The 27849-nt window shown below is 40.7% G+C and overlaps 1 protein-coding gene across 6 annotated transcripts in view; it reads right to left on the bottom strand.

Annotated features, from left to right (window-relative positions):
- LOC128447635 (unconventional myosin-IXb) overlaps nucleotides 1-27849 on the bottom strand; it is a 55079-nt gene that overhangs the window by 19318 nt on the left and 7912 nt on the right. For all 6 annotated transcript variants that reach the window (XM_053429864.1, XM_053429869.1, XM_053429863.1 and 3 more), the window contains exons 2-6: nucleotides 14110-14330; nucleotides 13758-13977; nucleotides 13015-13524; nucleotides 3373-3467; nucleotides 207-269 (exon numbers count right to left, since the gene is read on the bottom strand). In XM_053429864.1, coding sequence (XP_053285839.1) covers nucleotides 207-269; nucleotides 3373-3467; nucleotides 13015-13524; nucleotides 13758-13977; nucleotides 14110-14267 — 1046 coding nt within the window. In that variant the 5' untranslated portion in view covers nucleotides 14268-14330. The remainder of the gene's footprint in view (nucleotides 1-206; nucleotides 270-3372; nucleotides 3468-13014; nucleotides 13525-13757; nucleotides 13978-14109; nucleotides 14331-27849) is intronic.

The raw sequence follows: 27849 nt of genomic DNA, 5'->3' as shown, positions 1-27849 counted from the left end.
TAACTGATATAATTGATTTATGACAAGTCTGACAGCAACAACATGTGAGTATGTGTATGGGTGTACAAGTGTAAAGACTAAAGACAGCAGCCTTCAGCTGATCCAACTGTCAGAGGCTCCTGCAAAGAAACTCCCCATGTTTGTACAAAGGGCCCCATGAAGGTCAGTGGGGGTCAGGGGTTAAGACCCTGCCCGTCTCTCCTCACCTCTCGTTCTTCTCTCTGGAGACCAGCCGAGACTTCTCCAGGAGATACTTCTCCACCACAGCCCTAAATAAAGGAGAAGAAAGATGAGGAGGACAGAAAAGAGGACAAGAGAAAAGTGGATGAAGAAAAAAACAAAGAGGATTAATCAATTAACACTATGGGTCACTCCGCGCTGTCTCTCTGTGAGTACGTGGATTTTTTCGGGTCACATGTGAAAGTGGGTTGGTAATAAACAACGAGGGGAGGAGCAGGAGGGGGAAATGAGGACAGATGGCCGGATCAATCAAAGAGTGAACAAAGCTTTCAGATAGGGTCCCATGCACATCACACACATAGCAACACACAGACAGACACGCAGCAAAAACCAGACGACTCTGGTGTTAATTTATTTAACTCCATTGTATAGTAAAAATGATACAGGTACCGTAAGCTTTATCCTGTCAGACCTCTGCAGTCATGAGAGATGCCGTTTTAAAAGTAGCTGTATTTACCCACTACTCCAGGCCAAGGTCGTTAGGTTGTCTAAATCAGACTGCAAATCAGTCAGAGTGGTTTTTTTCTATATCAAAGCAAATACAACACTGACGCCAGTCGTCACGATACACTAAGAATAGAACTGTGCTGTGAGAAAGGTTGCAGTGTCCATCTGCTAAAACTGATGCCTCAACTACAGACGCACTGTGCATCTACTGCACTGATCCACTGGTGGTCATTTTAAATTTTCACTGTTATGAAGTGAATTAACGATGTTGGGATTTATTTTAGTTGACTAAGACCACAGATACGCCAAGAAATACCATTTGATCATAACATAAGAATAGTTACGATTAATCTTTAACAGAGTAAGTTCAGAATATGTTTAACTAGAAGGGTAGAGTGCATACCTCTGCCGAGGCAAAGGCCCTATCTCACCATTTTAAAGAAGGTAAAAAAGAAAACCCTTGATCCCCTCGATTATTCTTCCTTGGCTAATGCCCCCACCCTACCACAATTAGCAAGACTGCAAAGTAACTTAGAAACAGACAAACCCCAATGGAAAAATATCCTCCTTGGCTATGGTGAAAATGTATTTGATGTTTAGACAGGACACAGCCTTTTGGCATGTCCTGAGTGACTGGCAGGAATTCATATTAAGCTGATAATACTTTTTGAACATATCTCGTCAGACATCAGTTGTCGCAAAGGCTTTATAAAACCCCTACTAGCTGATTAGTGAACAGTAACACACTCATACAGTACGTTAGCTCTCAGGCATCTGTCACTCATACACCAGCTCCTTTTTACACCTCCACTAAAGTGGGAGTTGCTTGTCATGGTCCTGCTCCATTACGCTCAGTCCCAGTGAGGAAGGATTAGACGCACAGAGAGTCAGTGTGAGAGAGAGAGAGCATAAAAACATCCCGTCCGTCAGTGAGTTGGTCTGCTCAGAAAGCAGAGCAGAGTGGAACAGCAGCCTTCCCTTTGTTAATCTCCTCTATTGACTGTCTGAATGGCTGCCACTGGAGATGGAGAGATAGACAGGCAGTCTTTGTTAAGTCTACAGAGCAGGGCTGCAGTGATCCTCTGAATACTTTACTGGTGTGAAGCAGAGGTTTTCTTGAACACGTATCCTGGAGGTAACTATGTGAGGTGTTTTAGTTTTTAATATTTCCATTTAATATTGTCCAAGTCGGACGTTCCCAACTACCAACCCCAGAAATAACAGTGAAAGGGACATAAAAGCCATATTATTACAGGAGCTGGTTGAAGGACACAAAGGATATTGATTTAAGCTAGTTGCACCACATACAAAAAATAGTGTACGTTTCCTGTGTTGCTATAACTGATCTGCTGCAACTGATACTGCCACTAATCAGTCATAACCACCTGAAGGGTCATGTGAGTACAGAAGGTACATGGAAAGCAGATGTGTTTTTTTAATTGCATGGTTATTTGCACTGTTGTAAAATTATCTAATAGCTTTTGTCTTTTGTAATAATTATGCTTTTTCAAAAAAAAAAAAAAAAAGAAGCTTCCTCGTTTGGGAACTACTGATCTAAGTGATTTCACTTTAAGGTTGACCGAATAATAACATTAATGGAGAGAACAAAAATTATTGTTAAAGATAAAGATAGAATAAAATACAAATAAATATTGTTATTACTATTAAGCCTTACCATGAAAATGTCCAATGGCCCATGATATAAGAAATGGTGATCTAACATAAAGCATCATTAACATGAATAAGTATAAGTTATTTTCAGACAAGGTCATTTCATCTTAGTGACAGTTTTGTACATCACATGACACAGCCACGTTATAAGCACTGACACTGGGACAGAAACACACGACAGTGTGACAGGCTAATAAGTTAAAACTACCCTTAGCAAGAAGCTTCAAATATTAGCTTATATTTTTCACTTAAGTTTCATAGTGACACTCTGAAAACTACTGTACTCTGTAGCACAGAAAAGCCCAAACTGCCAATGAGACACTCTCAGGATTGGTTTACAAACGATTCTCAGGGTGAGAAAATCAATAGAGCACAATGAGACCTGGTGACATCAGGGGATAATCAGGTCGGGGATGCCCACTTACTGTGGAGCTTAGCAGCTGCCGCCACAGGCATCTGCACCCTTCAAATCATATTTTATTTATAGAGTGAAAACGCAGCATATACACCCGTGTGAAAAATCTCATCCTGTCTGTCTATAGTCCACATAGCGTATAGAATGTTCTCCACAGCCATTCATCTCCGGACCCTTGTATAATATAATATGTCGTCTTTTTTAAGACATTATACTGAGCAGCTGTTCCGCTCTTCTGATGAGGAACTGAGGAAGTGACACAGCCGACCAGACTTTGATGCAGCTACTAACCAGAGTTTGAATGCTGAGAAAAAAGGAAGGACATGCTAGTGGTTGACAGTTTCGGTGCACACACAAACATAAACACACACTGCACAGATGAGGAACCACATGACCAGCAGTAAAACGAGCAAAGAGGAAGAGATTATAGAGGTAGACGACCGTGGTGACGAGCAAAAGGAGGAAGATACAGAACATAACTAATTTAAGGTATGTGTATGGTCTTTAAGACAATGCGTCAAAAGACTTGACCTGGTCGAAAGTAGCTAATTGCAAAGACACAAACAAACACACACATGGAGCCGGTTTTAATTACTCACCCTCTGACCACTCCACTCTCCAGATAGTTAACCTGGATAAATTTACCAAAGCGGCTGGAGTTGTTGTTGTGTGCTGTCTTGGCATTTCCAAAGGCCTAGCAAAAACAACAGAGGACAGAAACGGATGTTAAGTTTAATTGGATCAAGTCAAAAACAAACACAGATACAAATCAACAACTTATTCAGACTAATGCAAAGTTACCACAGCTGTTTTACCTCTTGATATTTTACCACATCAATCCGAATGATTTAGATGAAGTCACACGCAGAATAAAAGCAGCAAATGATTTTGGAGCATCGCATCAGGCTCGATTTTTAAGCATTGTCCACTATTCATGTTTTGAAACCTAGCTTTGAAATGTGCAGAGTTGCAAACCTCACACGGAGGTGCAACAACAAAACTGAGTGCACCTTTGAGTCAGCAGATCTATCAGCACCCTTACTGGAGTCAACAACAGCAACAAATCACCATGGTAACAAAGAAACTGGATAGTGCAGGGGTTCAATCTTGTTTTAAAACAGCAGCTGAGACCACAGAAGGGGGTGGGACCGGGTGGGACCGGGTGTGTGTGGGTGTGTCTTTGGGGTTTTAGGGGGGTGGGTGAGCATCTGCAACTCGTTGTCCCCTCTTGCCCCCCCATCACTCTCTTGCCATCCATCTCTTTCTTTTCATTCTCTTCTTTTTCCTCCTTGAAGACCTTTTCCCCCCTCATTCTCTTGATCAGTATGTGTGTGTGTGAGTAAGAGAGAGATAGAGACAGAGAGAGAGAGAGAGAGAGAGAGAGAGACAGAGAGAGAGACAGAAAGAAAGAGCGAGCGAGAGAGAGAGAGAGACAGAGAGAGAGACAGAGAGAGAGAGAGCATAGGTCAGTGATGATAAATGAGGTTGGGACAGCCGTTTTCTCTGCATAGCAGACAGAGAGGACCAGGGTTACTCTCCAGGCCTCAGGCTCATGCTAACCCAGCCAGAGGTTTATTGCACTGATACGGTAACAGAATAGCACTCTTTTTCTCCCCCCTTCATGATGCACATGCTCCCATGGCTACAGAAAGACAGATACACACACACAGAGACTCAACAAAAGGCCACCACAGGGGAAGTGGATACAGTGCATGTTAAATAGGAGATTGGGTCTACCAAAAGCAGTTGCAGGGTGAATTTGATACAGTGGTGTTAGGCATGATTAGAGTTAGGGTGCACAACAGACACACAGGGTCTGATTGAGATTCCTTAAGACGGAATGTTGACCTATTTTCAATTCCTCTGCTCCAGCATGCCTGGCTTCCTAGATTAACATGCATGTTCTTGTATTACTAAAAACTTTTCTTTTGCTCTCTACCAATTTGCATCAATATAACAACTAACCTTTATTTTCTATTTGTACAAACAAAATTTCACTTTCAGATAGTATTTCAGGGAAGTATGAGGCAAGAGCCGCTGCCTCTTGATGAAAGAGATAGTATTTTTTTCTTATCAGAGACCAGAATATGTTATCTTCAGTTGACTTGAACTTGCTCAGACAAGGCTCCTACCCTCTAAATTTCTGGGATGTCATGCTTGCTCTTTTTTTTTTTTACTCTTCGTGTGTGTGTGTGTGTATATATATATATATATATATATATATATATATATATATAGCACAAATTATTTTATGTGTATGTAAACTTTTGTCTTTATCATGTAGGTACATAATGTGTAAATCTGTAGATTTATTCTAAATATATCAATTGTGCTAAAGGGTACAAAGCTACCACTGTTCCAGGTCTGAGGCTCAGTAAAACGTTGTTTGGTGCTCTTTCTCCAGAGAGTCTCACTGCTCAGTGCTGCCCACAGTGCCCAGTACTGTCTTGATCATCTTTACTAAACAAATATTGCAGCCAAGAGAACAAAATCCTTGGAAATCTCTGCAAAGCCCAGACCACGCTAGCATGGGGGGAATGCTAAACATGTCACTGCATCATTCGTATTCGAACATGCCCATTGGTGAGTGATCTAATTGGCTGCAAGGCTCAGCAGGTATGAGGAAATGGAGCGACAGCTTGCCAAACCATGTCCAGAGAGAAACGTGGTCTGATCTGCATTCTTATGAAATGCGGGTGCTGTAACAGGTACCTATGGAAGAACAAGAGTGAAGAAAGAGTGAGAGGTAAAGAAGAAGAGAGAAATAGGTCACAAACAGACAGCAGGGTGGTTTAGCATTCTGTAGGGTGTGCATGCTGTGAGTATGAATAGCCAGTGACCATTTCATGACGTCAGATGCTGTTTTAACTGATTCCTTTCGGTGGTGAGCGGTCTCCTCTGGCAGCCTGCTCCCTTAAATATTTCTACTTCAACAGAGCCAGACGCACAAGAATAAAGTATCATATCCTCCTTCAACGCACACACAAACATACACACACATCTCCATACAAACCAAACTAGGGGAGTGTCTTGAGAACAGTGGAGTTTACGAGTTGTGTGTCTCAACAAGCAAGTGGGGCAGAGACATGAAAGTATAAATTATATACTTTAAAATGACATTAAATGTTAGGCCTTGCACAAACATGAACAAATAAACAAACATGTGAGAGGGAACAGTGTTATGGTGTACACAAAATGAGATGTTCAATTAAATTTTGTGTCTCTTTGTGTCTGTACTCTATACAGTTAACTACACCTAGGAGGTTATGTTTACAGCATTTGTTTGTCAGTAAGCAGGATACCAGGAAACCTACAGAACAGATTATCATGAAACTTGGTGAAAGGATGCAATATGGGTCATGGAAGAAGTCATTAAATTCCGGTGCAGATTCAGATCAGGAGGCAGGGACCCAAATTTCTCAGAGAATAATTCATGGTTCTTGATGTAAAAAAAAGGTTCAAACTCGACTTTTGCTTGCACTTGGTCTTACTACTATAACATGGAGGTTCTTCTGCAATCCTTTAAAAGTCTTGCTCAAAAGAGCTTCAGTTAAACTTTTCCACAGGCTCTGCCAAGCCTTCGACACTGACACCTCACTACAGCAGGGATACACTCACAAAAGGACTCTCAATAGTCCAACTGCCAAAAAACGGTTCCCACATTCACAGAGGACCACAGCAGGCCAGCATACAAAACTCATCAAACCTTCACATGGACATGCTCACAAGTTCACTGGCAGACACTTTCAACACAGACAACTAAAATAAATCATGGACCTTAAGGCCAATATATTGATAGGCTCTTTAATTACAGGATCAACTGGTGAACCCCGCAGGAGGGTAATGAGCTATATGATCACTGTAGTTGTAATCTTGAGGCAAAACATCAATGGTATTTAGTGACCAAATAATCACTGTTTGTTGTTGTCCTGAATGTGAACAAATGCTTTGGTGAGATCACATGATGTTGGCAGTGAATGAATGCAACTGCGTCTCTACACAGTTCCTCTTCTATGCTTGGCCATGCTTCAAGCTGCCACTATATCCCACCGACTACACTTAAACCCCTTGAGCTTAACTCAACCGAATAGTTAACAAAGAATTGATTCTTTGAGGTACAATAATGGCATCAACAGTGCTTAAAGCGGCTGGAACTTAGATTCAAAATGTTGAATGCTCTGATGATACGGTCATACTGAAGCATCTCATGAATGTACACCATGAAGATCTATATTCTTTATTGTGTTAAACAGAATGATATGGCAGTACTTTATCTTAACTGTTGATTCCTAAATAATAAATCAAGCATCAAATCATTTTGTTCAAGCAACGCAAACATAAGGGATTTGCTGCTTTTCACTGTAATACAGCATATTTACACTGAACATCATTGAGTTTCAGACTGACTACTTAACAATGACAGACCTAACCAAATTACACATTTAAATATAGAAGATGATAAAATAGAAGAACTAACAATCCGATTATGAGACCACATTTAAGTTCACTAGATCCAGATTTTTATTTGGATCTGCACCAAATTGCACACACACTCGTAACTGCCAGTCCCATCAAGATGTCTAAATTGTTTCATCAATATCCATGAGTTTTAATTTTTTTTTTTTTTTATATAGAATTCAATACAGAGGTTGATCGTAATGGTACAGAAAGAAAAGAAAATTTCTTCTGAAAAAAATGGTTCTTTCCTGACCAATATCAAATCCTTACACCAAGTTCTCTAGCAATCCATTCAGTAGTTTTTCTGTATTCTGCAAACTAACAGACAGACAATTAAACAACCAACCACGGACAGAAGCATAACCTCCTTGGTGGAGGAAATAACGGCAAAGCCATCATCAACTTCAGTGGAAACAAACTAACTTGTGTTGCATGACAACAGCATAGTGGAAATACAGTGGTGGCAGTGTTGGTTGCGAGGGAAAACAATTTTTGTAATTGATTCAGTATGCAGTAGTTGATTGTAACAGATGACAGCCATTATAAGCAAAGGCAGAAAATCTGGTCAAACGCTTCCATGCGTTAACATTAGCTTAATCACAGTTACAGGCAGAAGAACAAGACTCACAATAGAGTAAAAGAAACACAACCAGAAGAGTTAGGATTAGGTTTTCAGGCACCAGTTTTGCTCCTCTTGTGGTCTGGTGTTTTACCAGATTGAAGCCATTTCAAGCTGCTCCACCCATGTCTAGATGGGTCCCACATCAAACTCCAGCTTGTGGTGTGGTCACAGTACCATTATTAGACCCCGAAGTGGCCTGCAGCATGTTGCTACATGTAAGCTGTATTAGGCCTCTAAGGAACAGCATGTTCTACTCTTTAATATGATTCTGCATGACATGATTAGAGTTAGAACTTCGTCTATGTGTGTGTGTGTGTGTTTGAGATGAATGACGTGTGCGTATGATGCAGCAACTTAAACCCAGTAATGCCAGCTTTTCCCAAGACTCACAATGCCACCCAGCCTGACCAAATATAGCTGAGGAATAAAGCGGTGGAACCCATAACTAAGAGATAAACAATGGATCAGCAGACAGAATGGCCAGTTACTCCTCTGCACTTCCTGAAAAACAATACAATACTTGGGTCTCTCCACGCCCCTCGAAACTCTGAGCTAGGGGCAGCGAGAACTGCTGCTGCTGCTTCCCGTGTCGTAGACGCTTCCTGTTAAAGAGGGTTCCGGATGATAGGAACTTCCTGTCTGAAGTTGTGAGACATGATGGAATGGAGGAGACGGGGAACTTAGCAAGAGAGGTTTAACATAAATGTGCAACAGCTAGGAGGTTATATTGTAGTTACTAAGTCCAGTTTATCTCAATGAAAAAAATTGACTTTACTGTGAGGTACAGTTGTACAAAAATGTTTACATCAGTCTTGCTATTTTTGGCTCTTCTTCAACACTTAAATCAATTACATCAATGGAAACGTTGACATTGAAAGCAAGTGGGAAAAAAATTAAATAAGTCATGACTTGCATCATACCAAACATCAAATGCTTATGAGCAAGAGAGGTGTGTCAGAGGTGTCTGGCTAAAACCACTTCCTATCACGTTAGAAATAGGTCATAGTACGAGGCCATATGATTCACAATGAAAACAGATACTTTACAAACAAGCTACTCAGGTCTTCTGAAGATTTGCTTTTATTTGCTCCAAAGACCAGGGCGGTATTTTCTAAAAAAACTTCAGGATTGTTCTGCTGTTGATTTCTCTCTTTTAGTTAAAATTGTTTAGATTTCAGAGCAGGAATGAATCAAGGAAATGTCCGTCAAACAGTTGTCTTATAAATACACAGTAACAGGAAAAACTTGATCTGAATTTCCGGACTACAGGCACATATCTCCAATATGTTGCCTCCCATGTGTAAGCTCTCTCATAGAGGAGGGCCTTGCTGACATAAAGAATAAATGGGCTTCACAGCTTGGTTAAATGTAAACGGAGACACCAAAAAAACATGTAAAAGAAGATCAACCAGTTTGACCAGTTCACAAGTGAAATCGTCATTTCTAGCCGGTGAGCTGTTTAGCAGGTAGAAGCCCATTTGTTCAAACTTCAGCAAAGCCCTAAAGTAGGGCAAAGGCTTTCCCATATGGTTTCGGGTTGTGGCCATTCACTCTGCCAACAACACAGCCCACAGCCAGAGTCCGGCACCACACACGATGATCTCATCTCCTCAAAATGTGACCTGGGCCTGAAGACCTCCCCCATAGCTTCAGGATCTACACACACACACACTTTGCATTTTCCACAAAAATAATAAACTTTAAAGTAAAATAGCTCAACTTCAGTAAACCTGTCTAAAAATAGAAATCTACGCTCCATATATAACGTCTGGACCAGAGGTAGACTTTGTGAGTGGAGAGAAACTGCAGGGAACATAGTTTTAGAGTTACTGCTTCCTCTGTAAAGGAACTTTTGTTTCATGTCAGCCATCTTAAGAGCGTGCTGCAGGAGCTGGTTGTCAAACAAGTCTTTTTTTAACAACTACGATCTAGCAGGGTCTCTTAGCACATAACAGTGTGGAAAAATAAATAGTTTCCTTAAACTTGTCTGATGACATGTGGATGCTGTGATACACAAAGCTGAATCGTAGATCATTTCAGCAGCCAGGATGATTGACAGACGGGTCAGACATGGAATCGTGTCTCCACTTCCTCAACTGACCAGGCCAGCAAACCTAAACCCGTCTCCCTGTCTGCCCCTTCAACCACAGCTCTGGACTGGGCTGACACATACACACACGCAACATGCAAAACACACACACACACCATTCCGGGAGAGAAAACCAGAGTGGCAGTGCGTCTGCCAAAGGGACCAGAACTCTGCTGATGGAGAGGAAAATCTCTCCTTCACTTCCCCCTTCCTCCCTCCATCAGCCACCCAGAACTGAGGACTGACAGAGTGACAGAGTGACACACAACAAGGGACTGATGCTTTCAGAAGGTGCTTATTCACATGCATGTGAAGGGAGCAGCAGTTCAGTGAATGAAAGGTGCAGTACTGAGTCAGCGAGTGTGGAGTTGCTAGGGAAATGACAGACGATGGATGGATACACAATGGGTGCAACTTACTGTAACTGCCCACCCTGCATTATTGTCAGTAATAAAACTAAATGGGGTCAATTCCTATCAAACTTCTGGTTCCTTTTTTTTTTTTTATTACTCTTGCTCGAGTAGTAGTAGTATCGAGTGTTCCAGTGAACTGTTACGGATCAGTTTTTTTTTTCACTTTTCCAAAACATTTTGTACTTTGAATAAACCACATTCCTCTTACGGCCTTCTTGGCTATAAGGTCTATTCTTAGCTACATTACTGTGAAATAAAACAGAAAAATACGTGGAGATCTACTTCTAGATCACCCTGAGAGTAATTAGTTCTCAACTCCAAGGAAGGCTGTAGAACTGAAACTAGTACAGGCATTTCTGCTTTTTGTCTACATGATGGTCAGATGATTGCAGCCTGGAGTCGCACACTTTCATGCCACCCAGTACACTACCAACAAACACACAAAAACATAATGCTTAATTCATCTGAGCCAGAACTGCAGGATAGTCTAATTGTCCAGTGTTGATATAGATATGCATTGTATCAGTACATTGTGAAACTACTCTCACAATGGACTGTTCCTTATAAAAGAGGGGGAGGGATGTTGAAAGCTGAAAATTACTTCACAATAATAACCCTGCTTGAAGTCTGAGCAGAGGTAAATTCTACCATATGTGAAAGTACAGGACCTTGTTTCTCATTACAGGGACAACATTTTTTTTACAAACAAAGTCAACTCCGTTTTTGCAGCAGAGCTCAGGGATTAAACTAAAGTGCAAAACAATGCAGTGTAATAACTGACTTTTCATGATGCAATCATTACTTGTTAAACTAGAATACCAGTCTGTGGAGCTTTTATACCACCACCAAAGCCAAACAATGGAAGTAATCTAATTGTCAAATCTCAGCAACTTAAATACCAGCTTTTAACATCAAGATCTAAACATTGACATGAAATGCTGAGAAAAATCTTAAAATCCGCTCCTTTAACTGGCTTAATGGGCTCTACACTACCAGATCCCTCAATCAAGTTTGGTGCAGATCAGTGAAGCACTTTTTGCATAATCCTGCTGAAAATATCAACAAACAAATAAACAACAGGGGTCTTCTTGTCTGCCCATATTTGTTTTGTCTGTTTTTAATTAACCCTGACAGTTTCACTGTCTGCTGCATAAGGGACAAATAATCAAAGTTGAATAATGTAAGTTGTAATAAGTTCTAGCTTGTAAAATATGAAGATTTATTGCATTTATTTGACAACACTATATGCGTGATAATACACAATCTGTAGACAAAGTAATTGATGTTTAATTGAGAGAACAATAAGAAAATATTGATTTAGGTAATTTCTAAATGTTAGTTGCAGCCCTACAGTTTCTGATGTTTTGACATTATATGAAATATGTGTTTTCATTGTTAAGTCATAAGTGAGAAAAGAGGTTTATTCTGTTGCTGGGATTAGTCTGATTAGCGCTGCCTTACCCTGTGCACCATTGAGACAGTTGCTCACTGCGATTAATCAGACAACTAAGCAACATCAACAGGCTGCCTGACTCAGACGATCAGACTGCCGGCTTCTGCCTGTCCACAGTCTGCAAAATGAGTACCTACATTAACAACCAGCTGGCCTTAACACTGCAGTGAGAATAATATCATAGAAAAATATATTACATTTCCCCACCAGCTCCTGTCTCATTAACTGACACAAGGTTTGCCGTCTCACTTTGTCTGTAGCTTTGGTTTACTCTGTCCTGTCAGCGGTTGTAGAGAACAAGTCAGTACAAGCTTGTATTTTCTCAAAGCAGGAAGAGAAGCGCAGTCACCTGACCCATGCGGCAACAAAGAAACACCAGTGTTTGTTCAACAACAGCTCCAAATGACATTTATGTTTTTCAAACAGAATCTAGAAAATACTGTTCCAAGAACTTTTAGCCAACAAGGCAAAGATTAGCGCGTGGATTGGAAATGCAAGTTCATAAACATCACTGTTTGCTCTGAACTACAGAGACACGGAGAACAAACAAACAACCCCGTCTCCTCTAGATTCCCACACAGCGTTTTCAAAGACAAGAGGCCACATGAAAAGGTTTATGGTGCAACTTCCCATCCTCTTTTTCATTTCTTCTTTCTGAGTACACCATAGTCTTAATGTTATAGTGCTTTACACTGTTCTCATTTCCTTATGGCCCATAAGCTCAGCCCCTGACCTAAAGAGCAATTAAGTCACTGAAAATACATTTGCTCTTTGCAGAATGGGATTTGATACGTTTATATGATTGTTATGATCACAGTATACATACTTCCTGTGCGTGTGTGTGTGTGTGTGTGTGTGTGTGTGTGTCATGGCAAAATGATGAGTCAGTTGTTAAATAGCTGTCATTGTTAGATCTGGCTTAATCAAGACGGTGATACTTTTCACACCTCACTGAAGCTAGTGCAGAATGGACATCAAGCATGAATAGCATGAATAGCTGAAACGTAAATAACTCTGGGATACCAAATATTTAATACACGTGATTATGAGATCATTTCCATGTGACTGATGAGTCAAACGGATGAAACGCTCAGAGCTCATGGAGAATCACCACACACTTGTTTCATTCTTTGTTTTGTCCTTATACAGGACCAACACCATCTTTTATACCACAGACGTTAGCACATCTGTCATCTCACGTCTTACCTCCAAGACTGGTCCAGCCCCCAGTATGGTCCTCTCCACCCCACTGGCATAACCCTTCTGGCTGAGTGCGGTCAGACAGTGGATCAGGAAGTTGGTACTCTGGGTCTTGCCTGAGCCACTTTCCCCAGAGATGACGATGCACTGGTTGACTCTCTTCCTGAGCATGGCATAGTATGCCACGTCTGCGATAGCAAAAATATGAGGCTCCAATTTACCCAGCTGGTGGTTCTCGTACATCTTGACATACTTAGGGTTGTAGATTGGCAAGAACTTGAAGGGGTTGATGGCGATCAGGATGCTGCCTGCATAAGTGTAGATCTTTTTCTTGTAAAAACGTGTGCGCAGGTTATTTAATATCCTGTCCTCATTGAGGGCGGGCAGGTTGCAGAGGTCTGCAAAGTCATCCTGTTGGGGTGGGAGGAAACCCCTGGCAGCTAGCCGCTGTACCTCCTGCTCCTTGGTCACAGTAGGGAGGTGGACATAATGAATAGTACCATCATGGTTCCTCTCCTGGGTCAGAGAAAAGAAAAGAAATATGGCTTATTTACTGTTGACACCATCTTTAGAAAAGTAAATAAAAATAATGGGTGACAATGTGTTAATCTTGTTTGTTGTTTCTCACTGAAAATGATTAAAATGTCAAAGAGGAAGCAAAATGTAACAGTCTGGTGGTGAGAGGATTTTTCTCAGTGGTTTACATCCACTGGTTGACAGAAAAGTGAAGTGTGTTCTTTAAACTCTACCTGCAGTAAGAAGTAAAAGCCAAGGCTCTGTTGGTGTTGCTCTTGGGCTTTACGAGGCCACAGCAGAAACCTCTGTACTGGCTGGTCTCCGGCCTCCAGCACCCACTCCTCGCCACCACATTCCTTCACCTCCGCCAGCACATACAGACGACCAGGGTCCAGCCCCAGCTCAGTGGCAGCATCCTTGATTACAGAGGCCGCTGTTGCATCCTTCTGCACCCTGAAGAATTGATAGAAGAATTTAAAGTCTGATCAATACTAAATGTTGCTGTTTTTTAAGAAATAATACAGAAAATGTGTTTTAGATGAAAATAACATCAGGTCTTTAGCAGTAACATTGTGGAACACTCACCTGAGGTTGCAGCAAGTGGAGGGCTGGGCAGTCAGTCGAGGGTAAATCTGAATCAGGTACGAGCGGTCATCGTGATCGTTAAGGTTAGCTGGCCCATTCCCCCCTCCTCCTCCACCTGCGATCGTTGCCATGGTGGCAGCGCCATCTTTGACACTCATCCTGAGCCAGGGGGAGTGGCCTCAGCATGCCGCACCCACTGTTTCCCTCTCACCACGCAGCACCTGGAAATTACAGGTTGTTTGATAACCATTATCAGTCTGACAAGTATGAATATTGACACTGGACCATAATAGAGACAAAAGTGAGTTCATAACTAAAAAAGTCAATCAAAGAGTGAAGAGTGACTTTCAAACCACCTATTATCTATTCAACTAAACTCTCAGCACTGGTGTATTGCCAGTAGAAATCCAGTAAAAGATCTAACACAGAGAAAGGTTTCCAATATAAAGCATTACAGCTTCCTGAGAGCCTTAGCAAATGCCCAAACAATGTGTCATTGCCGGTCTGAGCAACCATTTTAAAACGCAAACAAAATTGTTTACTTTTAAACAAAGTCTCAAACCAAGCAGAAATCTCATCCTTGGAATCTGAACTGAATTTTAGGTTCAGCACATTATGCAACTCTTCAAGAGAGATAAGGGTGAGGCCAAATAAGTAAATGTAAAGTTTATATGACACAGGCCTCATAAATAGGCAACAGATCATTTTTTAGGCCAGTTTCCTATCAAGTTATTTACTCTACTAAGCATCTTTGCTTCTAACTAGTGATTTATCATAAACAGATGTTACATTTATGTGGATCTGGGAAATGTCAGCAATATACTCCAACACAAACTGAGAGTGTGTCTAACATTTACCAATCACAGATGAATTGTTTCAGAAGAGGAATTGAGTGAGAAACCAGAGAATGCAAGGTTAGAAATCAGACACCATGTTGTGAGGGGACAAGTGTGAGGTTAACAAATGTAGCCTCCTGTTCCATGGTTAATGAGGTTGTCTAAATGCCCTGGTATGACAAAACTCTAATTGTGAGTTCAGAATTTTAAAATGTTTAAATTTAGAACATTAACTAAACATTTACTGATTCTGCGCCAAACTAATCAATAAAATGTTTAGGTCGTTGTTGGTATCACTTCATTTAGCCAATGACCAAACAGTTGCAACCTTGCATAGAGCTTTTTGCATACCAAAAACAACCAACAAGACCCGTTAGAATGATCTGTCCACTGCAATTAATTGCTATATATCTGAATTTATCATTAATTTATACTAACTAGGCCAGCAAGTTGAGTGGATAGGGGGCACTGTGGTTGATTTAGTTAATGGAGCTATAACACCAATCAATTAGTTGAGTAGAAGGTATAAGTTCAGTCAGCCACAATTTCCTTTGGTTAACTGCTGCCCTGGTTACCATTCAGGCTTTAAATTATCATTTGAAAAAATACGTGTATCAAGGGACATATATATATAGGTCTACTATTTATTTTCAGAATAAAATAGCTTATTACACAAAATAGACTTGTATTGATCCGTCAAATGTAATTATTTAACTGCAAATGATTCTATATTCCATTTTAAACATTAATGTAACAGCCAAATACTATGTATGTGTAGATACAGCGTATCTGTATTTGTGTTGACACTTGACATGCTAACTAGCAGCAATGGAGGCCCGTTGGGGAGTGTGCTGTCCTTAGGGCTGCAAAACTTAGGACAGCCTTAAAATAAGTTTTAAAACATAATATTATCAACTAAAGCATTTCACATAGATGCTCAGACACACAACGAGAGGAGGGAGATGCTGCATATAAGCTTTTGTTTGGGTTGGAGAAACTGGTGCTAGTGCAACATCTATTTTCAGTGAATATCATATATATATAACCTTTAATTCTGCAAACCACTGGTACAGTAATGATTTAATTTTTGCGGTTGTGATGAAAGAGCTGCCCAAACTTTAACAAAAAGCTAACTAACACAGAAAAACTGTATCGGCATTGTAACATTTAGAATAATCACTCAACACACACAAGACAGGGTTTAATTTGTCTGTCTGCAGTCAACTCTTGCCCAACCCATAAATATCTCAACATTTTAATCTTAGTTGAATACATAGGGAGGCAAAACTTTCCTCAGCTGACCCTAAAACATCTGCTAACAGTGACTGTGACCTGAGGAACACATGAGACAAATATTTCAGCGCAAGAATGTTAAAATAAAAAGTAGCGCCACATTATATGACATTTAGAGTGAAACATTTTAAGATGATAAAAACAAACTTCAACTGGATAATATTTGAATCAGAGAAAGTCACTTGTTAGCCAATTTCCAGTTTTTGTTTTTGACTCACATCTAAAAATAAACATCAGTCATCAGACTAGGTCAGAGAAATAAAAAAAAAAATCATTTCAAAATAAAAAACTGAGTTGTGTTCTTGTTGCTGTAGAAAGCACATGAGCCTGGGTACAGGACTCAGACATGTGCATCAGTGGTGACGATGACTCGCCTTTAATAACACTGAAGCAAACTGTTGTCATCTCACGTGTGCAGAACAGTCGCCACTGAAACTGACGTCGCAGCTGAAGATTCTGCACAGAAATTGAACCCTTCCGCTCAATGATAGCAACTTACCGAGTACTTATGGTAAACCACAGTGGTTTAATGACGCCTACAGAGATGTTTGACGTAGAACTCTTCGCAATAACAACTTATCCACGTATAACTTAATTTCCCCTCCTGGCAAACGACCCACAAATGGTCTTGCAGCATCAGAGCAGACCATTAACTGAGAACACAGAAGAGATTTGTTCAGTCCTTACTACGGATATCACCGATTTCCTCTCTGAGGTGAAGCCGCCTTCAGGACGTACCAAACTCTAAAGAATCTAAAGGACAAGTGTCTTGCTGATGAATCCCAAGACTGGCTAGATCCCATAAAACTGTCTGGAGACAACATTGTCCTGACCGATATGAATTATGGGAATTGATACTAAAGAGTAAACAATTTAAGATTCCAATATATCGGTCAATATATTAATGCTAAAAAAGATGTCGTTATGAAATCCTTTTGAGAAAGAAATGTAATTGAGGCTTGATATTAGGGCTGGGCGATATGGCCTAAAAAAAAAATCCCCGATTTTTTCCCAAAAAATCCGATTTCCGATTTAAATCGATTTACACCCCCCCCCCCCAAAATCATATGCAGAGGACAAATAATTAGTTGTTCCAAAATAATATATTTCCTTTTATTATTTTGATTTCCCCCCTTGGGGTTTAAGTGCAATCACGAACAACTAGCCAAGCAGGCATTATGGCAGGCCCTGCCCTTGTAAACAGTGTAACATGTAACATAACATAAAATGTAAAATACATAAAATATAAAATAAAATATTTCTGTAAACATAAAATATTAATAACAATAAGAGGTTGTTCTGATAAAGTGCCAACATAACATTCAACAAAGCATCCATCAGCATAAATCAGTGAATAAATCAACTTTTTGCATATTAATGAAGCCTGGCTTTTCCACCGTATACATCGGCACCATATCCTTTGCTATATACATAGCAATCGCATCAGTAATGGCTTTCCAGCGGGGCGAATTCTTCTCATATGGGATGCAGTTGGCAAAGGTTTGTGTGAGGGTTGTCTGTATTTTACTAGCTGTGCGTGTGGTGCTTGTGGTGCCGCGGTCTCTCTCATTCCGCTGCGCGCAACATTTCTCCCATTCGCCGGGATGTTTTTGCCTGAGGTGCTGCAGTAAATTTGTCGTACTGCTGCCTTTGCTAGCAACAGACTTCAAACAGACTTTGCAGCGGGGTGTTGTCTGCTCTAAATCTCACCTTTCGAACGCGAACCAATTCCAAATGACGGATGACACCGTGCCTTTCTTAGGAACATATTCTTCCCTACTCGCTGCCATGTTTACGTATCACTTTGGTAAATGCGCGCTCTGTGCGGGGGGAGGGGTGAGCTCATTCCGAACTACGGGAGCTGAGAGGGCGTTCGCGGATGTTGAAGAGAGAACCGATTTTCATTTAAACAAGTCGACGTGAGCTACACACTCGAGTTAATCGATAAAATCGGTTTATCGCCCAGCCCTACTTGATATGTTAGTTTAATCATAAACTGTATTGTAAATAACTGAATAAAAAGATAATAAGAAAATATACATTTGTTTAGTAATATGTAAACATGATAGCACATCTTTTCTACAGTGTTTATTCAGTAAAATATGTTTTCATATCAGAAAACATAAACACTGATACTGATATCTGTGAAAGGCTCAGATCACCTGATTTTTATCAATCAACTGATAAATCTGCCAGGCTCTAGTCAGAACTTTAACACGCTCTTCTATTAAAGTTTAAGATAAGGATTTCAAAGCACAATTTAGTTCTAGTGACATCACATGTCCGTGTTCTCGTCTCATATAAAACCAACTCTTGAAAGAGAGCAGTTGTTTCCAGGCAGTAAACCAGCTTTCCACACCACAATCTACTGTGTAGCAATACAAAACTATATAGGGCCAATACTACTCTGTAATTTCCACTCAAATATTCGTACAATCTTACTTCTTCATATACCTACGAGTTAACCCCCAAACTCAATTTACTGATAGTTTCAGATTATTTTTCCAGACTGATGACATTTTCACATCATCACTGTCAAACAGAAACCTGAGCGACACCTCTGATTGAGGTTAAAGTCGACGCTTTGAAGTGAAGTGCTGAGGTATTTCTGAACTGATTCAATCTTAGGAGCACAGTCAGAGGAATATGATCCAGGTTAATGCTGTCTGTAAAAAAACCTCAATACAGTTCTATATCTGTGTGTGAGTCACAGACAGCAGCTGGGTAAAGTTTGGTCTAATGATGGATCACATAGCGTGGCTTTGCATCAGCATTGCATGCTGTGTAAACTGTAAGCCATCCTTGGAGAAACAGGAACCTGGTTTAAATCACTGCATGGCAGGCAGACTGCATTGCTTTGGTAACCCGATCCAAGGACGGGTCCTTTGAGCCTACAGTTTATCACTTCTATCATTCAAGCAAAGACAGTTTATTTTCTCAATCTGAATAATAAGACATGTTATACTCTGAGATATGCCCAAAATAAGCAGGCCGAGGGAAAAGAGTGTCTCAGACATTTGCTTGCGTTATGAAACCAAGTTCTCCATTACAAGGTTTATTTTCACTGAAATTTTCCAATGACAGATATAACTCATGAGCTCAGCACAGTTATCATAAGTAACCATTCACAAATTGATAAGGGCTCGGCTGCTTTCAACTCTGTGAATGTTATGGTGCAAGAGATAGCTTCTTGTGTCTTACTCTACTGTGTCATCATGGGAACTTTTGAAGAGGAAAGAGTTATGTGACACAATCACAAACAACAATCAAGAGATATCAAACCAGACCAGTTAGTGCTGCTAGTAAATGGTTGGTCAAGCGACATATCTGGATTCGTTTTAATTTACCCATTTACTCGTGTAACCATCAATCTCATCATCATCAATCTTGTCAATCTCCTGTTAGTAAATGTTTATTTAAAAAGGCAATAACAGGAAAAAAAATTTAACACATGCTTAATGACACAGAACACTTTATACTAAAAATGGATTCAAATACTGAACTGCACCAGAAGGATATCTTGACATAGCCAACTCAGGAATAATTTAGGTCATGGTAGAGAATTAGAGGAAAAATAGAGCAACTTGAGACACATGAGCTTGTATCTTTGCCAGGCGAGCTGACCACAGTCCCAAAAACATGCAAGCCTGTAAAATGCCACGGCATGCAAAACTGCAGAGACCACAAAAACGGCATCATCATTATCCTCCATCATGAGCTCTGTCTGGTTTAAATCTGTCCCTTTTAACTCCCAAGCTGCTCTCCCGACTTGTTTGAAAAGAGCAAATATAAAGCTTCGGCATCTGTGTGCATGATATAAATCATTTCATTTGAATATATGTGGGTGTGCAGAGAGCGAAAAGGTGGTGACAGAGAGACAATTGTACAAAGAAAAAGAGAGGAAGACAGAGGGAGAGGCAGCCGAGAGAAATGTAAACATCTAAAAGTGAGACAGAGGAGAGAGAGGTCCCTAGGGACAATCAAAGGAGACGGAGGCTTTGAGATAATACAGTTTCCTGCGTGCAGAGGAGATCCTCTGTGAGGATGCCCGACATTCCACAGATAAGAACTAGGGTCGTCTGCTTTGCCTAGGCTAAGCCTGGCACTTTAGCTGCTTATATGGGGTGGATGGGTAGACTTGGTAGCACAGGACTGCCGGTAGGTGTAGAGTCTTTACCTCGTGGCCAGGACGAGCCATTAACAACAATCACCCAATACCATTTTTAAAAAGACTCATCCCAACTAACCTCTCATTATCCAGCCAAGGAGAAGAGGCGTTCTGTAAGTTAACTCCACGTTAGTCATCAACAACATAAAAGAAGGTGGGGGTGAAACAGTTACAGGTTTCTTGGTGCAACGTAAAATTCCTGACAGGTATTTGTACTGTATAAATCTTTAATTACTACAATAACGTGGTGATTTGGTTGGTACTACTGTAACACCATGAGCTGCTAATGCTCTGGCTATAGCTAGCAATTGCTAGTAACCACTGTCGTCAAATTACACACGTTTAACAAACACAAACATTTGGAGTCGACCTCTGCACTTGACGTAATAAGTTGTCAGCCGTCTCTATTCCAAACCAGCTCTACTTGTTTTTTTTTTATTTTATGTAATCAAAAAAGCAAAATTACATCAGTCTGAGTATCAGGATTCTTTTGAACATTTTAAGTGCATTTCAATAATACCGCGATAATACTGAACTATGACCATTTTTGCCACGATAATCATGATACAAAGTTTCCACACCATTTCACAACATTTTCTAGATGAAAGATGTAGAAATGTTGCTCAGCTCAATCAGCACAACAGAAATGTTGTTTTCCCTCAGGCCACACGCGTTTGTGTGTAGGCTGCTCGTCTGATTTTCTCTGCCACAGGGGAACTATTAGAGATGCACTTGTGTGAGGGTCAATATTTCAGTGACCTATGGTGTCAACACGGAGTGATGACCCCTTTTTATATGCTTTAAATCTGACGGGCAGGGCTTTGAAAGAGCAATGGTGTTCCTAATCTCTGATCAATTGCACACGGAGAGTAAAACACTTCAATGTCAAATTAGGAGGACGAAAGAAACAACTGCATAAAACAAGTATAATTTCATATAACATAAGCTGAAATGATAGCAGGTCACTGACATAGTGAATGAAGCCAGCCAGGTCTAACACACTCTCTCCTTCCAGCTCCGAACTCTGTCTCCCCCGCCCACCTTCAAAGAATTTGCTCCACCCATAGAAGAAGCAGGAAGAGGAGGAGCAAAAGTAAGTCTACAGTTTCAATTAGTGGATAGAGAAAAGAAATGTTTTGCCTTTATATGGCCAGTTGTTGTAGTATTTATGATCTCACTTAAAATGAGTGTAGGCCTTGAGTATTATTCTCTAAATCTGTGATTACACACAGTAAATGTTCTTCCTAATGGACCTCCCAAGACTGGCACATACTCACACACATATATCATGCACTGTGTAAACAGAGCAGCCAGTCAGTGCTGAAACTTCACCGGCTGACTTTGATCTTACAGGAAGTGACTGACCAAATGACACATACAAGGTCTACAAAGTTCAACAGGATTTGTCTCTCTGCGTCTCACTGATGTCAACTCTCCTTCTCACTCCTCCCATCTCTCCCTGACTGTACGTCTCACACACACACACACACACACACAGACAGAAAGAAGTAAAACAAAAGGAAAAGAGTTATGATGTCAGCAGTGTGTGCGGACCCAAGATATGGTGACTCCCATCGTTCCCTCTTCAGCATCACAGGACTTAACCTAATGAGTCAGGGCTACAGGCAGCTCCCATCGTGGAATTAACTAGTCACTCACAAGACAATGAGTGTTACAATCCATTATGGAGTCAGACATTCTCAATTACATTTACGAACCACTTTGGAATGTTCTTTAGATTGATTAAAAAAACGTAACCAAATAACGTACGTCACATAGCTAACGAATTAACTAACCTCAAATGACAAAGACAAATAAATGTTCCCAGTATTATTAAAAGGATTATGTTCATTACCAAGTCATATACACAACAAACAAACAAAAAAGGGAAATAGGCAAGGCGATAAAGAGTCACCAGATGGCTTGCTTTAACGCTTGACGTGGATGTGCCCAGCCGTTGGTGCCGGCCTGATCACCATAACGACAAAAATCACAGTTCCATGCTTAGGACATGAGGTCTTATGAGGTCGTACCAACGTACTTTACTTGCCATCAATGCAATGCTTAAAAGAAGTACACAGGGAATATGATCCGCAACCAGATGATCACACACAAGGGTCACCAGATGCCACATCCTCCTCCATCGTATTATCGTAATTTGATTGGTTAGGGCTTGCACTTGCTCTAATGTCTCTGAGTGAACGAGTATACGATGTGAAAGGTTTCAAAAAAGCACATTGTCTCTGTGATCTTAAAAGACAGTGGATGGAGGCAAACTAGGTCCTTGTACGAGTTATTTTTGTGTCGACATTAGTAACTGTGAAAATTTAGCTACAAATCTAAAAAGACTAAAGTAAAAAGGTTAACAATAATTTTCTTTCTCCAATAGCCTCAATGCTACATAAATTATTTCCACATGTGTCCTATATAAGTCATTCCAGGGATTTGATGAAGCATTTTCTTTTTAATAAATGGATTTTTCAGATGCAATACATTTCTTATTATTCTGATATCTTTGGTGAGCCTGATTAAAAGGTAAATAGACTCTGTGGGTTTACACTACACTTGTTCCGACAACATGTGTTTGTAATGATGGACCAGCCAAAGGCCTTGTATGGCTGGGGAGGGTAATCATTTGAACATCTGTCTTCAACTGAAATGTAATCATTTAGTTTTTTAACTGAATTTCAAACATTTCATAGTAACCAAGTCCATCTACAGCCTCTCCCGGGTACATCTGTGTGCATGGCGGCAAATCCGTAGAGGCCCAGCTCCTTTTCTCTCCCTGCGGAGAGAGGAGCTGGGAGCACTGAAGTATCCATCACCACTACAACTCTCTCTACATGACCTAATGGAGATGAGAGGGACTGGCTCTTTACCAGAGCAGGCTGCATTGTCCTCTGGGCACAATGAGAGGCAGAAGCAAGGGAAGTACAGATTCACTGTGTGCATGAGTGTGTTTGTCTGTCTGTGTGTATCCCCCCTAGCTTTCAGACCATGCATGTGTGGTGTGTGTATTCTCTTAGGTATTCCTTAATGCACTCAGGACTTGTGTGAGAGAGGGATTGCTCCTGTTGCTGCTGATGGTAAATCAGCCTCAGGGTTGAGGCTCTATGGGAAGTGCAGATGCACCCAAAACGCCTTTGAAAGGATCAGAGCCCTCCTACTACAGCCATGTGGCCTATCGAAAGATGCAGCCTTTTGTTGACGGCGACTAAACCTCAATCGGGGAATTAACTCATCGAGCCGACACCAACTGGGCTCAATGAGACAAACGCAGATAGAGAACTATGAGGAGAAAGTGAAAGAAAAAAGGAGAAAAAAAAGGTACTAAAGCTCATCTCCTCCCCCCTGTCTTTGAGTCAGCTCCCAGGCTGGCCGACCACAAACAATAAAACCAGTGCTGAGGAGCATCTGCTGCCTCCATCTAAAGCGGAGGATAAAGGAGCAGTCACAGGGATCCAGTCTTTGACTTGTTGATATTACCCTATTTATTCAACATGGAGCTCAAGCTCATGCTCAGAGTCACGTTCACTTCCACAAGTAACCTGCAAGAAATGGAACATAAAATGCAGAGTTAGATATTAAAGGTAATAGATGGTTCATTTAAGATGGACTGTGATGGATTATTTTGTATAATTCCCTATCACATTGACATGGGCTGTATAATTTCCCTAATGTAACAATCAAAAAACACCTATTCTTTCAAATGATGCTCAATTACTCTATTTGTTAGAGAATGGAGGAGAGCGAATGTGACACAGATCGATCTCGTTTGCACTGATGAGAGCCACAAATCTAATAAAGTGTTCAAAAACAAATCTATTTATAGCCATCTAGTAATTTAATTCACACAAAAAACCTGCTGTATTGTCATATGAATCCTTATGTGGATATGAAATGACTTAAGCTATATCAGGATATGAGAGTCTGATCACAGCCCAGTGACTGCTTAGATTTCCAAACAACAACTAAACTAAAGCTAGGCGTCCGACTGTCACATTAAATAACCATGACTGCGAGGGACAGTGGTAATCAATTACACCCTGGTCATCTGATTGCACTGCATTGATCCTCCACTCCAAATATCATGTGTCTGGCTAAAGTATTGACAAACAGAAGCCGATTGCTGTTCATTCGACATCCCTCGGAGGTAGGTATGACCCCGTATCACACGCAGATCATTCCCAGTCAGCGAGGGGGGAGAACCACAACAGCTGGAGCTAGCTGCAAACACAGTGGACAGACTAATTTAAAACAACATGAAATCAAGGCTGTATTACTCCTCTGAGGCCCCCCCTGTGTGACAGTGTGTTCGGCTGTTGCTTGAGGCCATCCTACATTAGTTTCAGACACAACTTTATGAACTCCCACTGCAAGTATGTTTCACTGCAGGTCAGTGATCTAAGAGGCCTGGGTACAGCCTTACACTACTCCCCCGTGTCTCACCAGCCGTCTGCCTCTGCTTTGTTTTTAACTGCATCCTTAACTGTGCCCCTTTTTCCCTCCATATCTCCCTTCATTCCACTGTCTTTCACAGGATCTCCCCTAATGCTACCCTCCAATACCTCTCCTTCGACCCCCTGCTAGTCCCCCCCTTCTGCTCCCCCCTGCCAAACATTTGGCACTGCTGCTTTAACACAGTCCAGATGCCAGGCCACACTGAGGAGAGGAGAAGCTTAGACTTGAGGAAAGTCTGCTACCCGTGAAAAACAATGCACTGGTGTTTTTGATTTGCATATGATGTCACTTTACTAAACAGTCACACAGTCAGTCAAACCAGAGGAAATACCCCCAGTGAGCAGAGCAGAGATGCCAGCAAAACAGATGTGAGTGTATCACACAATAATATGAAGGCTTTGTATTGAAACACATCTTATCTCTGTCAGTTTGCTCTGTTGCAACCGACATGCAAATACTAGACATGCAAATTTCCCCCAAAATGAATCCAACCTTTAACGTCTGCATTGCACAGATTCAAATCTCAAGGTTCTTTCTTCCAGAGGTTAAGAATAAGCAACCAAGACGGTATAGAAAACTTGATGTTTTTAATCAGTGTGATGTGCTGAAACTCTAGATTCAAAGCAGCAGCGTCCACATGAAATACACCAGACCAGTGAGGCCTTAGCATGTCTGACTTAATGCAACCCAGAAGTCTCTGCTCAGTCTGATTGGCTGCTTTGGGATTCCTCACTGGTTGGTGGTGACAGTAGATTCCGGAGAGCTTTCCGGACCAGTCATCTAAACCATGTTGGATTAATAGACTATCTTAGGGAAGCAATAAACAAATGGGGTGTAATGAAAACATGAATAGCGTTAATATCCCCTTTTCTTGTTGTTTCCCAACATTCCAGCAGCTCCATAAACAAAATTTAGTTTTAGTGATAATTGATTTAATTTTTGATTTTACTTAAACTTTTTTTCTGTGTAGATAAGGCTAGTAGGCTCTTTCAAATGATGCATTTTTTAATCTTTGGGGCAGTGATTACTGCTCATGTTGTGTCCATCCACTGTACATGCAATCATTTTAAAGATGATTAAAGTATAATCTCCCTTTGTGTCCATTTACTGTAAATACTATCATTAAAAAAAGATGATTAAAGGATGATCTCAAGTTAAGGAAACACTTCCTTCCACTCAGCAGGATAAACTCCACGTGCAACACAGAAACATACAGGACGCCATCTGGAGATGTGGGGCAGCTGCAGACAGAAATCAGGAAGAGGAGAAAAGGAAGCAAGGGGAAGGAGGCACACAGAGGGGATTATTGTACACGCTCACTCATGTGGGCTACCCTACTCAAAAAACACTTGTCCAGACACATGACTCCATTGTAGAACCAGAATAGTCTAGTAGAATAGCTCATAGCTATTTAAAATCTGTTACCCCTGCCACCAGTCACACTTTTCTTTGTTCCTGACTAAATAAAAAAGTCCAGGCGTCTGGTTACAATGCTAATGTCTTGATATCAAATCCTGCAACACAGGTAGCAAGAAGAAACTGAGATTTAAACTGGCAAACACAGACTTAAGTGTCTCTTCTCTGATTTGGCCAAGTTTTGTTGTGGGTGTCTTAATATGCTCGAAAATTCCGTTCATAAGATTACTATATTTAATAAATACACTGACCTCAGTTTGAACCTAAAAACAGGACAAATACCAGCAGGAGGGAAAACAATAAAGAGCTTGTGATGACAGATGTGTAATGAAAAAGGAATAACGAAAGAGAAATGGCATAATGTAATGTACAATAGATTATACAGTGTACAGTGCTGCTAGATTAATCTACTGAGCATCTTTCCTGCGGTGCGTCCTGATGATGTTTGGCTGGCGTGGAAATTTTTCACACATACGTGTGGATGGTAAGCATCTTAGGATAATCTGTTCATGTAAACCTCCAACAACCTTTTTCTAAATCTCCCCGTCCACACTGGTTCAAAAAGGACTGGACAATAACAGGAGAAAGAATTAAACCAATGATGGATAAGATACAAAAAGAAAATACGAATGATAGATTTTTTTTCCCTCTGATCCCTTTCTTTTCTTTCGTACAGATCACATGAGATCTGTCAACACTCCCCCTCTTTCACCTGTGCCAGAAATCCTGGATGACTTTAGTCAGATGAAATGTAACTTACATATGGAGTCGTTCATCATTGAGTCGGACTGCTTGGTAAAAATAGAGTAAAAACAAACAGAGCAGAGCCGAGCCGAGCCAACAGAGAGCTGACAGCCAAGGTCTACTGTTCCTGCTCCATCTCTCTTTCATTCCACCTCTCTCCCCATCTGTGCCTCACTCGTCTATTCTCCTCTGTGCTTTGATATTTCACTTTTCTTGTCACCCTCCACAGCCTTTCAGGTATCCAGTGGTGAGACTGAGTTCCAATCACTAAGAGTTCAACACCAGTTCTGAACATAAAATACCTAAAAACACATGTATTTTACTTATATATATATTCAGACTAGAAGCATATGTAAAAGGCCCACATGAATCCAGTCAAACAGAAAAAATGTCATATACATTATGTGACATTGTTCTAACGAAGACAACCAAGATTGGTCACAAAGGATCGTGGGGCAAAACATTACAACATTTCCTGAACACAAATAACTAGATCAAACCATGATCAAAGCAATAATGTGCGCAGAGTAAACACCATACTTTGTTCTAAGAACCTGATTTACCTTGTCGTCACAGTAACTGTTATGAACTACAATTTAAATTGGTATTATAAACAAAAAGCACAATAAAATACTTGGAAACACACCTTTGAATAATCACAAGAACAAGCATCATGTGCTCCAACTGTACCATCCAGTGTCCTCAGTACACTGCGCCCTGGCACATGAATTGGAATGGTTTGTCATCTCTACCAGCTTGTTTGACAGAGGTTATTCATTTTTTCCTCCCTTCATTTCAAAGGCAGCGAGTAAGGTGGGGCAC

The sequence above is a fragment of the Pleuronectes platessa genome, chromosome 9 (assembly GCF_947347685.1).
Source record: "Pleuronectes platessa chromosome 9, fPlePla1.1, whole genome shotgun sequence".
Taxonomy (NCBI): domain Eukaryota; kingdom Metazoa; phylum Chordata; class Actinopteri; order Pleuronectiformes; family Pleuronectidae; genus Pleuronectes; species Pleuronectes platessa.
Note: the sequence above shows the minus strand (reverse complement) of the source record. Positions and strands in the feature narration are given on the sequence as shown.